Raw genomic sequence first — 12,209 nt, 5'->3', positions numbered from 1 at the left:
AATTTTCTGCTTAATATCACAAGATATTCTACAGCTTCTCTCTCCAAATAAATTAAAATTTAAATAGCAGAACGAAAGCTCTTAGTGAAATCAAATACTAATCGGCGATCGTAATTTAGTTGTACATTTAAAATTGTTAGTACAAAAACAATGTTAAATGAAACAAATGATTGATTTTTAACGCAAGTCGGGCAGTTGTCTTTAACTAAATAAAAAAAAAAGCATGGTTTTTTGTCATATGAAAGCTAGCACACACAGTTAAAAAACTTGGAACACTGTACGAGAACAACTGTTTTTGTAATAAGTATTAATAGAATATCGCTATCGGATATAAAAAAAAACATCCTTAGACTCTAGCAATTGAGTCCCGAAGAATTTGTGAATATCGCAAAAAGCATAAAGAGCATAATACCAAACCTCGTCATCTGAAAAAGCTGCAAAGGATTCGAGCACAGACACATTTTATTGAGAGAAAGAAACAATATGTGGTACTCTCTCGCGGGTATCAGGTTATCAGGATCCAGAACCTGTATAGAGTCATCAATCATCTTGCCTTTGGTAATCAAGAGTTGTACTACGAAGGATTTTTTATAGATTACAAACTATGGTGCGGGAAACTGCTGGAACCTGGATATTTTATTCCAAAATATACGATAATGTATTTATATATGTATGTATGTATTTATTATCAAAGTTTGCACTTTGTGGCTTTTGAACAATTCCAAGGTCGGTTTTGTAAAGGATCAAGCAAGACAAAGTTGTTACTTATTAATCAAAAGAGAATACAGCGATTGCCTTCGGTCTTGCCAATGTTGTTTACGAAATGCCTGAAATCGCAAAGATTAGCGACAGTCGTAGGCAGTTGCAATTCTACCGGGCTACATCGACCATAAACGCCACAAGGTCAGAAAGGACTTAAATTATTGTTTTGACAATAAACGTAATTCAAAACAAATTGTTCATAACTGAACTGAACTGGTTCCAGCATTAAAATGAGCTTTGGCTTTGTTTTTGTTTTTGTTCAGAGGCCCTGTCAGCGGAATATCACATGTGGATTGTGGCAACACTGATTTGATTGTATTAAATATCGATCGAGAACGGGAACCACGAGGGTAGGTAAAAATTTTATAGAAATTCATTGTTCGTTAAAGATATCGATTGAAGTCAAATAGAAATCGATTTAAATGTGTAAAATGCAAGTAAACATGAACATGTACAAATTAATTTTGTCTTGTCAGTATATGTATTAGAAAGTGACGGCGATATGTTGTGTATGCGCGTGTGTATTCCTCACCAGAGTTGTCATGTTTTTAATATTTTATATAATGACGTATAAAAATTTTGTGAACATACTGAAAAATTCCAATCGCAACTGTTTTTTGATGGTTTATTAATTTGTTATTCAGATGCTAACTTTTGCCTTTGCTATACCTGCCTCATGTCGCCCTGTTTAAATTTGTTTTTAATGACAAATTTGAGATTCGGCAGGGTGACAACTCTGTTAGAGCAGTTATACTAGCCATAGCTCGATTTCATTCGTTTCGTCTCCGTCTCTCTCTGTGTGTGCGTTCATATTTTCATTCGCAAGTAACTCGTACCGTCCTCGTTTGAACGTGCGCTCTGAATTTTAATTTGACTCCAAATTCGCATTTAAATTGTGGTTCACATCGAAAAAATGTAATTATCAAATGATTAAGAAACGTTACCAACAAAAATTCAAGATTAGGTTGACGTTTTCTCAGTGGGTGCTCCTCGAAAGGGAAATTTTCGCAGCGCCTTAAGTGTGTGAATGTGAATATGTATCTATGCATTATGCGACATATACGTACATACTTTGTGAAATCGTCAAAGTGGCTTGACATACATACATACATATCTGGATACCTAAATACACATGCAAAAAAAAAAAAAGCAACTTCAGCTTGATGCGAAATTAATTTATTCGCAATATTGAAATTATTAATGTTCAATCCAATAAAATTCCAAGAAAGAGACGAAAACAGGTCGAAATTAATAAAAGAGAACCCTAAAGTATGCCTTTAGTACGTTTGTCTCTTAGTTCTCCATTTTGTAATTTTTTTTTCACATTTTTTTCTTTTGTATGTATGTATATACATATAAATGTACGTGTGTGTGTGTGTGTGTATTGCACATACACACACAATGCTTAAATCAAGAGATTGTTGTGTTTCTACTGATCTATATAAGCATGTGTGTGTGTGCATGTACACTTGTATTTACTTATTTATGCATATACAGATAGAAATTAACAAAATTATTTTGGCTTTACTTGGGTTTATTTGTTAGAAAAAGGGGAAGAGCAAGAGGAATCTCTCCTTTGCGAGTGCGAGTGAGTGCAAAGAAAAGTAAAATAGGGTGATTGCGTCAATGACGATTGCCAGAGTTGTCAAGTGTGTGTGTGTTTTTTTAACTTACATACATATGAACATACTTTAGTGTGCGTGTAAAACGAATACAGTGCAATTAATTAATTCTATTCGAATTATGTATAAGAAAAAGCAGCAAAAGGATAAATAATAATAAAAAGAAATGTTGAAAATTCCAATTGTTAAAACTTCTATTATTTTAGATCGTATACATGCACGCAGTATACACATTCAGAGCGTGTCCATATTTGTATGTATGTGTCTGGAACGGGTGGGGCGGTGGGTTTACTTGCCAAAAAAATTTAAGTACTGAAAAAACGTTGCATTCCAAAAAAGACAGCTACGTGGATATGTGTTGTGAATGTATGTATATATTTAATCCTTATTTTAACGTTGCAGAAAAAAAAAAAGGAAAGGCAACGAATCGCCCTGGGAATACCAAACAATAACAAATCGCAGAAAAGCAATAAAGAAAGTAAAGCTGAACAGCCGAACCAGACCGCCGCCATTTATCGTCATCGTCGTCGTCTATAAAGATAGCAATAATTGCCTTTGATAATGACGTTGGCCATCAGGTGGACGCTGGAATAGTTGGGAATGCAACAGTTACCGCTGCTAAGCATCAGTTGGAGCATTTGAATACAATGCGCGAAGCGCTTTTCTCTCAGGATGGCTGGGGATGCCAGCACGTCAATCAGGACACCAACTGGGAGGTGCCCAGTTCGCCCGAGCCGGCCAACAAGGATCCTAGTGGGCCGCCTATGTGGAAGCCCAGCATAAATAATGGAACAGACCTCTGGGAATCCAATTTAAGAAATGGAGGCCAGCCAACAGCCCAGCAGCAAGTCCCGAAACCATCGTGGGGCCACACGCCCTCATCCAATCTGGGTGGCACTTGGGGCGAGGACGATGATGGCGCCGATAGCAGCAACGTGTGGACCGGTGGCGGTGGAAGTGCCGGCGGCATGGCAAGTGCTGCTGGTTCTGGTCCTGGAGCTGCTATTGTCGGCGTCAATCCTTCAGGTGTTAATGTTGGCATTGGCGGATCCGTTGGTGCATCCGGCGGTGGCCCTCAATGGGGATTGACATCAACTGGTAATAATAGTACTGGCACCAGTGGAGGAGGAGCCTTGCCTGTGGTAACACCAGGATGTAAGCTTTCCGAATTGACACTCGGTCGCCACCAAACCCACTTACAATTGAAACTTCAACATACTGTGCATACAAATTTCGTATTGTTTTGATCAGAATTCAGATATTTTTCATTATCTTGCACCTCTCTTTGATTTCTGTTTCAATAAGTTTTTATATCTTTCGACAGACACTTAAAACTTCGACTAGAATATGCAAGTTTTGTTAATATTTTAAATCCAGATTATTTTTGAAAATACTAGAACAAAAGACCAAACATGATAAATTAACTTCTAGACTATTAATTCATTTTTTTTTTCATTACAACTTATTCAAATTCGGTGATTATTAATGACAGTTTAATTTTTTTTCTTTACTTTGTTGCACAGTGGTTGGTTAATGTGTTTCTGCAATGATGTAACTTTTTTCGCTAAATCTACGTATGTAATTATTTTTTAGGCGGAGCCGGATCAGGAAATATAAGCGGAGGTAGTGGAGCTGTTGCTGGAGCCGGAACAAATGCTGGAAGCGCCGGTAATGGTTGGGGAGATCCACGCGAAATTCGTCCATTGCCTGGAGGAGTAGGTGGTGGAGGGGGTCAAATGGACATTCGAAATGTTGATCATCGCGATGCAATGCGAGGCGCTGGTGGTAGCAGTGCTCCTTCCGGGGACCCACGTGACATGCGGATGATTGATCCGCGAGATCCCATTCGGGGCGATCCCCGTGGTATATCGGGACGACTCAATGGAACATCTGAAATGTGGGGACATCATCCGCAAATCTCCCACAATCAAATGCAAAGCATTAATAAAATGGTGGGTCAAGTTGTTGGAGCCGCTGGATCAAGTGTGGGAGTTGGATCTGCCCCAGGACCTGGTGGGCCTGGCCCTGGCGGTCCAGCTGGCATTGGCTCTGGCGGGGTACCTGGGACAGGAGTATCTGGCAATATTGGAACACAATGGGGTGCCAATCAATCAGTCGGAGGTCCTAAGGATATTTCCAAGCAAATTAGCAGCGGCTGGGAGGAACCATCACCCCCACCACAGCGACGCAATATTCCAAACTATGATGACGGTACCTCACTCTGGGGTCAACAGCAAACCCGGGTTCCTGGGGGTGGTGGAGGTCACTGGAAGGACATGTCTGAGCCGATGAACCGCAACCATTTAATTCGTGGTCAAAATCAGTCGGTTGGCATTGGACTTGGCGGCAATGTACCAGTTGGCGGGGGTAACCCCAATAATCCTATGACCAGCGTCGTTGGTCCGCAAGCTCGTCTCACATCGGTGGGAGGTGTTGGTGTGGGTGGCGTGCCACACAAACAGGACGGCGGCACCATGTGGGTTCATCCTAATAATAGCGGGGGTGGTCGAAATCCAGTTAACGTTGCCGGATGGGGGGGACGATAGCCATAACGTGGGCGTGACTGGAAGTGTATCAGTTTCTGGTAGCAACTGGCAAGTTGATGACAAAGCTAGCGCCAATTCGTGGAGCGACGCACCCGCTGCAGGGGTTGGTGGCTGGGGTGCCAAACAGTCAAAATTGTCAACAACGAATGCCAATTCCTCTGGATGGAGCACCGGCGCGGTGTTGGGTGATGGTAGTGAACTGAGCTCTGACTGGAGTTCCCATGGCGGTATTGTGGGAAAACCGCAACAGCAGCAACAGAAGCTAGCTGGACTCAATGTGGGCGTTGGCGTCGGTGTAGGAGGAATGGTTAATATGAATGTGCTTAACACAGACATGATTAAGCAGAGCAAGCAATATCGCATTCTGGTCGAAAATGGATTCAAAAAGGAAGACGTGGAACGCGCCTTGGTCAGTGCCAACATGAACATCGAGGAGGCAGCTGAAATGCTTCGGGCCAATGCCAACTCTACCTTAGCCATGGAAGGTTGGCGTCGTCACGAAGAGTCCCTTGGGTCATATGGCGATCACTCTAATCCGGGTGGCGCTGGGGGATTCGGTACTGGACGCTATCCAGTTGGCGGCGGAGCACAACCTTCGATGTCATTCCCTCCGGTAAGACTGACCGTCCCCCTGCCTGCTAACTGTGCAACGAATTTTATTAAATTTCCCAATTTCGCACATTTTTTTTTTTTTTTTTGCTTTAACAGAACAATCTTATGAATGCTGGTGGAGCCGGTGCCAGCGGAGTTGGAGGCGGTGGCAATAATCCAAACGTATCCGCCCTACAGGTTCAAAAGTATTTGTCCAGTCAGCAGGGACCTCATGGAGTGGCTTCTTCGTCCGCGTCCGCTGTGTCAGTTGGGTTTGGTCAGGGCTCGGGAAATGCGGCGCAAACAGTTAACCTTGCCGCAGGGAACACTAACAATCAACAGCCATCAGGTCAACAGATCCGCATGCTCGGCCAGCAAATTCAGTTGGCGATACACAGTGGCTTTATATCCAATCAAATTTTGAATCAGCCGTTGACTCAAACAACCCTGAACCTCCTAAACCAACTTCTTATAAATATAAAGGTAAGATTTTTTGCATTACTCCTTACATAAAAATTGAGACTCTGAACAAGTTTCAAGAGTAGTTTCTAAGTGGGACGCGAAGAGTAGGGTAGGTAGGTAGGTTTGTGCATTAAGTGAACTATATCAGCCAACTCTAAAGCCCTTGGACAAAAAACAAAAAAAAAAAAAAAAAATTGCAAGTTAACGATATGCCAATTAAACTCAGTTTTAAAAAGTCATTTTATTTTAATGATATACATATATTTTGCGTGATCTACAGCTGCGAGCAAAAAAATAGTAGTGGCTTCACCCATTTTATAAATATCATAGAAAGTTATGTTATCGGGGCAAGACTGAGACTTCTTGGTATGCAAATTTATTATTCGGTCTGTTATTAATTATATTATAAACAAAAAAAACACTCCATTTTGATATTTCGAAAATAATGAAGATTTGCTGTCAATAGTTCCAAATTGAGGCGAGCAAAATAATAGTAGCACATATTTTAAAGAGCACAAAATATACTATGATATTATATATTTTATATATATATAGATGTATGTATATATATAGGGTTTTAGCAGTCTAGGGACCTCTTTTAGTGGTTGGCTTCGCAGCAACTACTTCCTTCTTAACGTCGCACTACAAATTTTCAATCGCCATGTTTAATAGTCTTTGTGGTGTACTGTGGACTGTACTCCGTGTTTTTCTATCGACGAATATACGGCATAGATCCCCTCTGTCCAAACATCACAATTTTTGACTCATCTGACCACAGTATGTTGCGCCATTCCTCCACAGGGCATTTAATGTAAAATTTTGAGCATTCAATCCATTCGTTTATGGTCTTCTGTCGGAGAAGCGGATTTTTCCGAGGGCTGCGAGCATTCAAGTTATTTTGAGGTAACTCTCACCGCACTGTCCAAACACTGGCCGGCACTTTAGGCTCTTCCTGGATCTTCACAGCAGATGCAAACGAGCGAAGCCTTGAGTCTCGTACTATTTTTTTTTCTAATTCGGGCAAGATTTTAAGCTTTCGGCCACGTCTTTCTGATATTTTTAAAATTTTTATGCATTTGGAACAGTTGGGGAGCAATTAATAATTTGACAGACTTCTATGTAACTTTTGCCCTTATCCATAAGGTTTCTGATCTGAATAATCTTCTTAAAAGACATATGCGTACCCCGGCCTATTTAAGTCTGCGAATTGGAATACTTTAATGAACCTTCTACAGCGAACATTTAACACATCAAATAGAGCAAAAAAAACCAACCTTCTAGCAATAGTTTTAGTTTCCTGCAAAGAAAGATCCTTCACTACTATTACTTTGCTCGCTCTAAATTTGGCAATTAAGCTTAAAAATTAAGTAGCAAAAAAGTTAAGTCTCCAAGTGAAGTTAAAATGTAGTAGTTAAAGTGTTAGACATTGCTGATAACGGTACTTAAAGGTTTTACACAGATCGGAATATTATCTTGCAAGTTATAGTAATAAATATCGGCAAGTGTTTTGCGCTACTATTTTTTTGCTCGCAACTGTATGTGGGCCGCATTGTTTTTTCTAATTCAGCTATTTAGCTATTTATGTAAAAAAATGTTTATAAATACTTTGTCGCTAGAAATATTTTATGAGGATTGCATATGGTTTTAAAACGTAGAAACAATTGCTTAACAAACATTGCATGATTCTCATCTTGCAGAACCTCCAGGCAGCACAGTCATCTCTTTCGCGAGGCGGTAATGCGAACCCGATGGCCGTCAATGTGGCGATCGCCAAGTACAAGCAACAAATACAAACTCTTCAAAACCAAATTAATGCACAACAAGCTGTCTATATTAAGCAACAGCAGCAGCAACAGAACCTGCAGCCGAATTCGCAGCAGCAGCAACCACAACATCCATCCGCACACCTTAATAGCTCTGGCAACGACTATTTGAGGGGTCATGATGCGATTGCCAACTTGCCGGGCAACTTCTCCGAACTCAATCTGAATAAGGTGGGCATAAGAAAGTTGGTCGCATGGGTTCATTTCAACCTCATAATACTGTTTTCTTTATTTATAGCCGACATATACCCAAGGGGCGTCCAATCAGCAATCCCGTTTGAATCAGTGGAAGCTTCCAGTATTAGAAAAGGATATAGCTGCCGATAGTACAGACTTTTCTCGCGCTCCAGGTGCAACCAAACAAAATTTATCAAGCAACTCAAACAATATGGGGCCGCTGGGCCTTCAAAATGATGGGTATGTTGACAAAGTTAATAAATGCTTATTTTTTTCTATATGTCTTATTTTTTCATATAATAATATAATTTTTCAACCACATAGTACGTGGTCAACAGGGCGCAATATTGGAGACGGTTGGCCGGACCCATCAGATAACGAGAATAAAGACTGGTCAGTTGCTCAGCCATCAACAGCTTCGGCATCATCTGCAGCGGCAACTGCTTACACGGACCTTGTCCAAGAATTTGAGCCAGGAAAACCGTGGAAGGTAACACTCTCAGATTGCATAATACCGAAACATATCCAAGCAGATGTTTATTTTTAAGGGTTCTCAGATTAAGAGCATAGAGGACGACCCTAGTATAACTCCTGGCAGTGTTGCCAGATCTCCACTGTCCATTAACTCGACGCCAAAAGATGCTGATATTTTTGCCAATACCGGCAAGAGCTCACCGACTGATCTGCCGCCACTAAGTCTTTCATCGTCAACGTGGAGTTTTAATCCAAATCAGAACTTTCCAAGGTATACAAGTCCAAAACTACCTTATATCCACAAAGGTTAAAAAAAATTACAAATTTTTTCAGTTGGTCGGACAACAATCAACAGTGTGCCACCTCGGAACTGTGGACAAGCCCTCTTAACAAAACTGCTTCTCGGGGCCCGCCTCCTGGGTTGACTTCCAATGCCAACAAATCTATTACGGGGGGGCCCACAGGACCTGGTAGTGGCACAGCCACTTCATCATCCACAGGCCCCGGTAACGCCAACGGCTGGCTTTCGACCCGAGGTGTTTCTGTCTCAACTACAAATACAACATGGACTGGTGGTAATACTTCTTGGAGCTCTAGTTGGTTGCTTCTGAAAAATCTTACAGCGCAGGTATGTTGTCACAAGTTTGATCGGCAGTTTGTAACTATTAATTATAGTTTTTAGTCTTTTAATTCGTTTGTGTATTTTGATAGTGTTCCCTTGTATGCCTGTCTATAATTACTAATCAAAATTTGGATGAGTTTAGATATCAGATTGTGAAATTAGAAGATTTAAAAGGATTGATAAAAGAGTTGGGGCTATCGAATTTACAGATTCTAAATTGAGATGAAAGAATATGCATGAAACCTGCATTATTAATATATCTTAGTTTAATAATTAAATCACTTTAAATTTAAAGATCAAAACATGGCGCAGGAGTAAATTAAGTAACTTATACTATTGCTAGAACAAATATGTACTTACGTTGGATTTTCTTCTGGTCTCACAGATTGACGGTCCAACCCTACGTACCTTGTGTATGCAGCACGGCCCCCTTGTCAGTTTTCACCTATACCTAAACCAAGGAATTGCCTTATGTAAATACGCCACGCGAGAAGAGTCGAATAAAGCGCAGATGACCTTGAACAATTGTGTTCTTGGTAATACAACAATATTTGCTGAATCGCCAAATGAAGCCGAGGTGCAAAACATTCTGCAACACTTGCCTCAAACTCCAACTTCTGGAAATTCGGGGCATACGCCGAGTGGAGGTGGAGGAGGACCCAGTACCGGTAATGGCAGTAGCGTTGGTGGTGCAAGTGGTGCCAGCAGCTCTGGTGCTAGTGTATCTGGAAGTAGCAATGGAAACGGTGGCAATGCCAGCAACGGCAACAATGGAAACGGAGGTGGAAATGGTGGTAGCGGTGGCAACGGTAGCAACAATCCAAATACAAGTGTGGCCAATACGAATCTACTCAGCACAAGCACTGGCTCTGGGCCCGGCTCGTCCAATAATTCTGGTGGTAGCAACACCACAGCCGGAGTCGGGAGTGGTAGCAGTGCAGCCGGGAGCAGCAGTTCCCTAAATGGCGGCTCATCCGGTAATAGTACGGGTGGCAAAAACACCTCAGCGAATAATGCTGCTGGCGTCCCCAATAGCAACAACTCGACGTGGCGTCAAACAACGCAAAACCAAGCTCTGCAAGGGCAAAGTAGGCCAGCAGGCGGAAGAGAGGCAGCTGACTACGATTATATATCTCAATTTGTTTGTTCCATTGTTGATGATTAGTCTGATGGCGAAAGGCGATAAAGATGAGGCAAGGGAGCATGGCATTATTTGCTGTGACTTAAGACAAACTCACTCACACACATACACACACACACACACCCCATAAGCTTCAAAATGATTCAATACAAAGTATGTATGGAAAGCAAGACCATGTTGTGAAGTATATAAAGTGGATCGACTGATAGACGAATGGACTTAGAATTTTGTATGCCCGTAGATTTATTTTTCTTCATCGTTCATAGAGTTAGGGTTGTATATGTAAGATAAAATTTAAAGAAAACAAAACTATAAAACTATATATATAAATATATGTATATATGGTTATATATTATTTATATATATATACATATATATATATATAAAAGCTTCGAAAATCGAAATCGAGAATACTTGAATCGTATACTATATACCATACATACGACGACGCAAACCTTCCTATTGAATGCAAGTGTTTAGACTCTGTGGCTCCCACATGTCCATATCCATTTGGAACTCGGGAAACAAGTTCTCAATTAGATGGTCCTCTTTTGCTTGCACTGCTATTCATGAGTTTTTTGTGTATTTCTATTTCCAAAAAGAGAAAAAAAATTGAACCTGTGTTATATACATTATAGGAAGTTATAATCTTTTTACGGTTTTGCTTTCACTAAAAGCATTCCCACCGAAATGATTCGGTTATACATACATAATTAGATCACAATAAAATATCAATGAAGTTAATTAGAAAATCGCCTTTAAATTTTGAGATCGCCGTACGCTTATAACAATGAAAATAAATTCAAGATTTCTTCGGATATATTCGTATGTGTACCCTGTATCCTTATCCCCTAAAAGTTTCATTTAATGCTAAGTGAATTGGTGTTCGAAATGAGTAATGATAAATGATAAATTTATGACTCGAAAATAAACAAAAAACAAAATATCAACGACACGCAACCGCATTTCGAAATTTGCATATATATAGATATAGGACGAGAGATTGTTGTTAGCATCGGCGCCGGGATCTGGTGCTGCATTCAACTTGTAGTTAAACATATTAAAAACTGAACTGTTCCCTTTTCAAAGCTGTGATTTCAATCAAAACATGTGTCAGCAAAGCCAATTCTAGCAAAAGGCCAATACGAGAATTAAGAAAACGAATACCGAAAGGAACCAATGCCAATACCAATCAGAATATTATTTGTACACATATATAAATATAAAATGTACACATCACGTATTGATAATCGACACTACTATATCTGTACAAGTATTCCGATTTCGGTTTGCTAGCACTGGTAAAGGGGTTTTGAAAACGAAACTAAAGAATCGCTTCCAATACTGAATTATTCATGGATAACTTCGGAATTCGGTTTTGGTTCCAGAGCATGTATCTCTGATCTGTATCTATGTATGTATGTATGCATGTATACAGCCGGTAGGTAATTGGTTCATCGTCACTAGCTTCAGATATTGATATTTGTAGTATTACTATTAAAACGTGTTATCTGTGTAATTTGATTGAACGCCTGCAACTAATTACAATTAAAATTACAACAAAAACAAAAAGGCAAATATGAATATGAATGTGAACGATATAATTATACTGTTAGCGAGTACAGGCAATAAGAAAAACATACATATGAAGAAATAACAAAAAAAAAAAAAAAAAGAAGTAGAACGAAGAAAAGCATAGCAAAGCAAAAGAAAAGTTAAAACGACAAAAAAAAAAAAAAACCCACTTTCAAGGAAACAAATAACAACAAACAAGTTATGTATTTAAGATACGAAAGAGACAATTTATCACATACCTAATACACATATAAAACTTATTTGAAATAAGTATTTGAAAATAAATATTTTAAATTCAACCCACTGTTCGAATCATCCGTAATCTGTTTCCATGGTGTTGCTGTTAGTAGGTATAACTAATCATCACTTGACCCGCCCAAAATTTTCTAATCAGTAAAGGCTTGCAACAGGCGG

General features: G+C 39.8%; 1 protein-coding gene across 1 annotated transcript; it reads left to right on the top strand.

Annotated features, from left to right (window-relative positions):
* The first annotated feature begins 1,526 nt into the window (after positions 1 to 1,526).
* On the top strand, positions 1,527 to 12,094 carry gw (trinucleotide repeat containing adaptor protein gawky). The gene is given in 11 exon segments (XM_068298021.1): positions 1,527 to 1,677; positions 2,787 to 3,539; positions 3,978 to 4,918; positions 4,920 to 5,543; positions 5,639 to 6,004; positions 7,681 to 7,977; positions 8,045 to 8,223; positions 8,308 to 8,473; positions 8,532 to 8,728; positions 8,791 to 9,085; positions 9,465 to 12,094. Coding segments are annotated over 10 exon segments (4,353 nt in total). The 5' UTR covers positions 1,527 to 1,677; positions 2,787 to 3,031; the 3' UTR covers positions 10,245 to 12,094.
* The last annotated feature ends 115 nt before the right edge of the window (positions 12,095 to 12,209 follow it).

Source organism: Drosophila tropicalis, unplaced genomic scaffold (genome assembly GCF_018151085.1).
Source record: "Drosophila tropicalis isolate 14030-0801.00 unplaced genomic scaffold, ASM1815108v1 contig_859, whole genome shotgun sequence".
Classification (NCBI taxonomy): domain Eukaryota; kingdom Metazoa; phylum Arthropoda; class Insecta; order Diptera; family Drosophilidae; genus Drosophila; species Drosophila tropicalis.
Note: the sequence above shows the minus strand (reverse complement) of the source record. Positions and strands in the feature narration are given on the sequence as shown.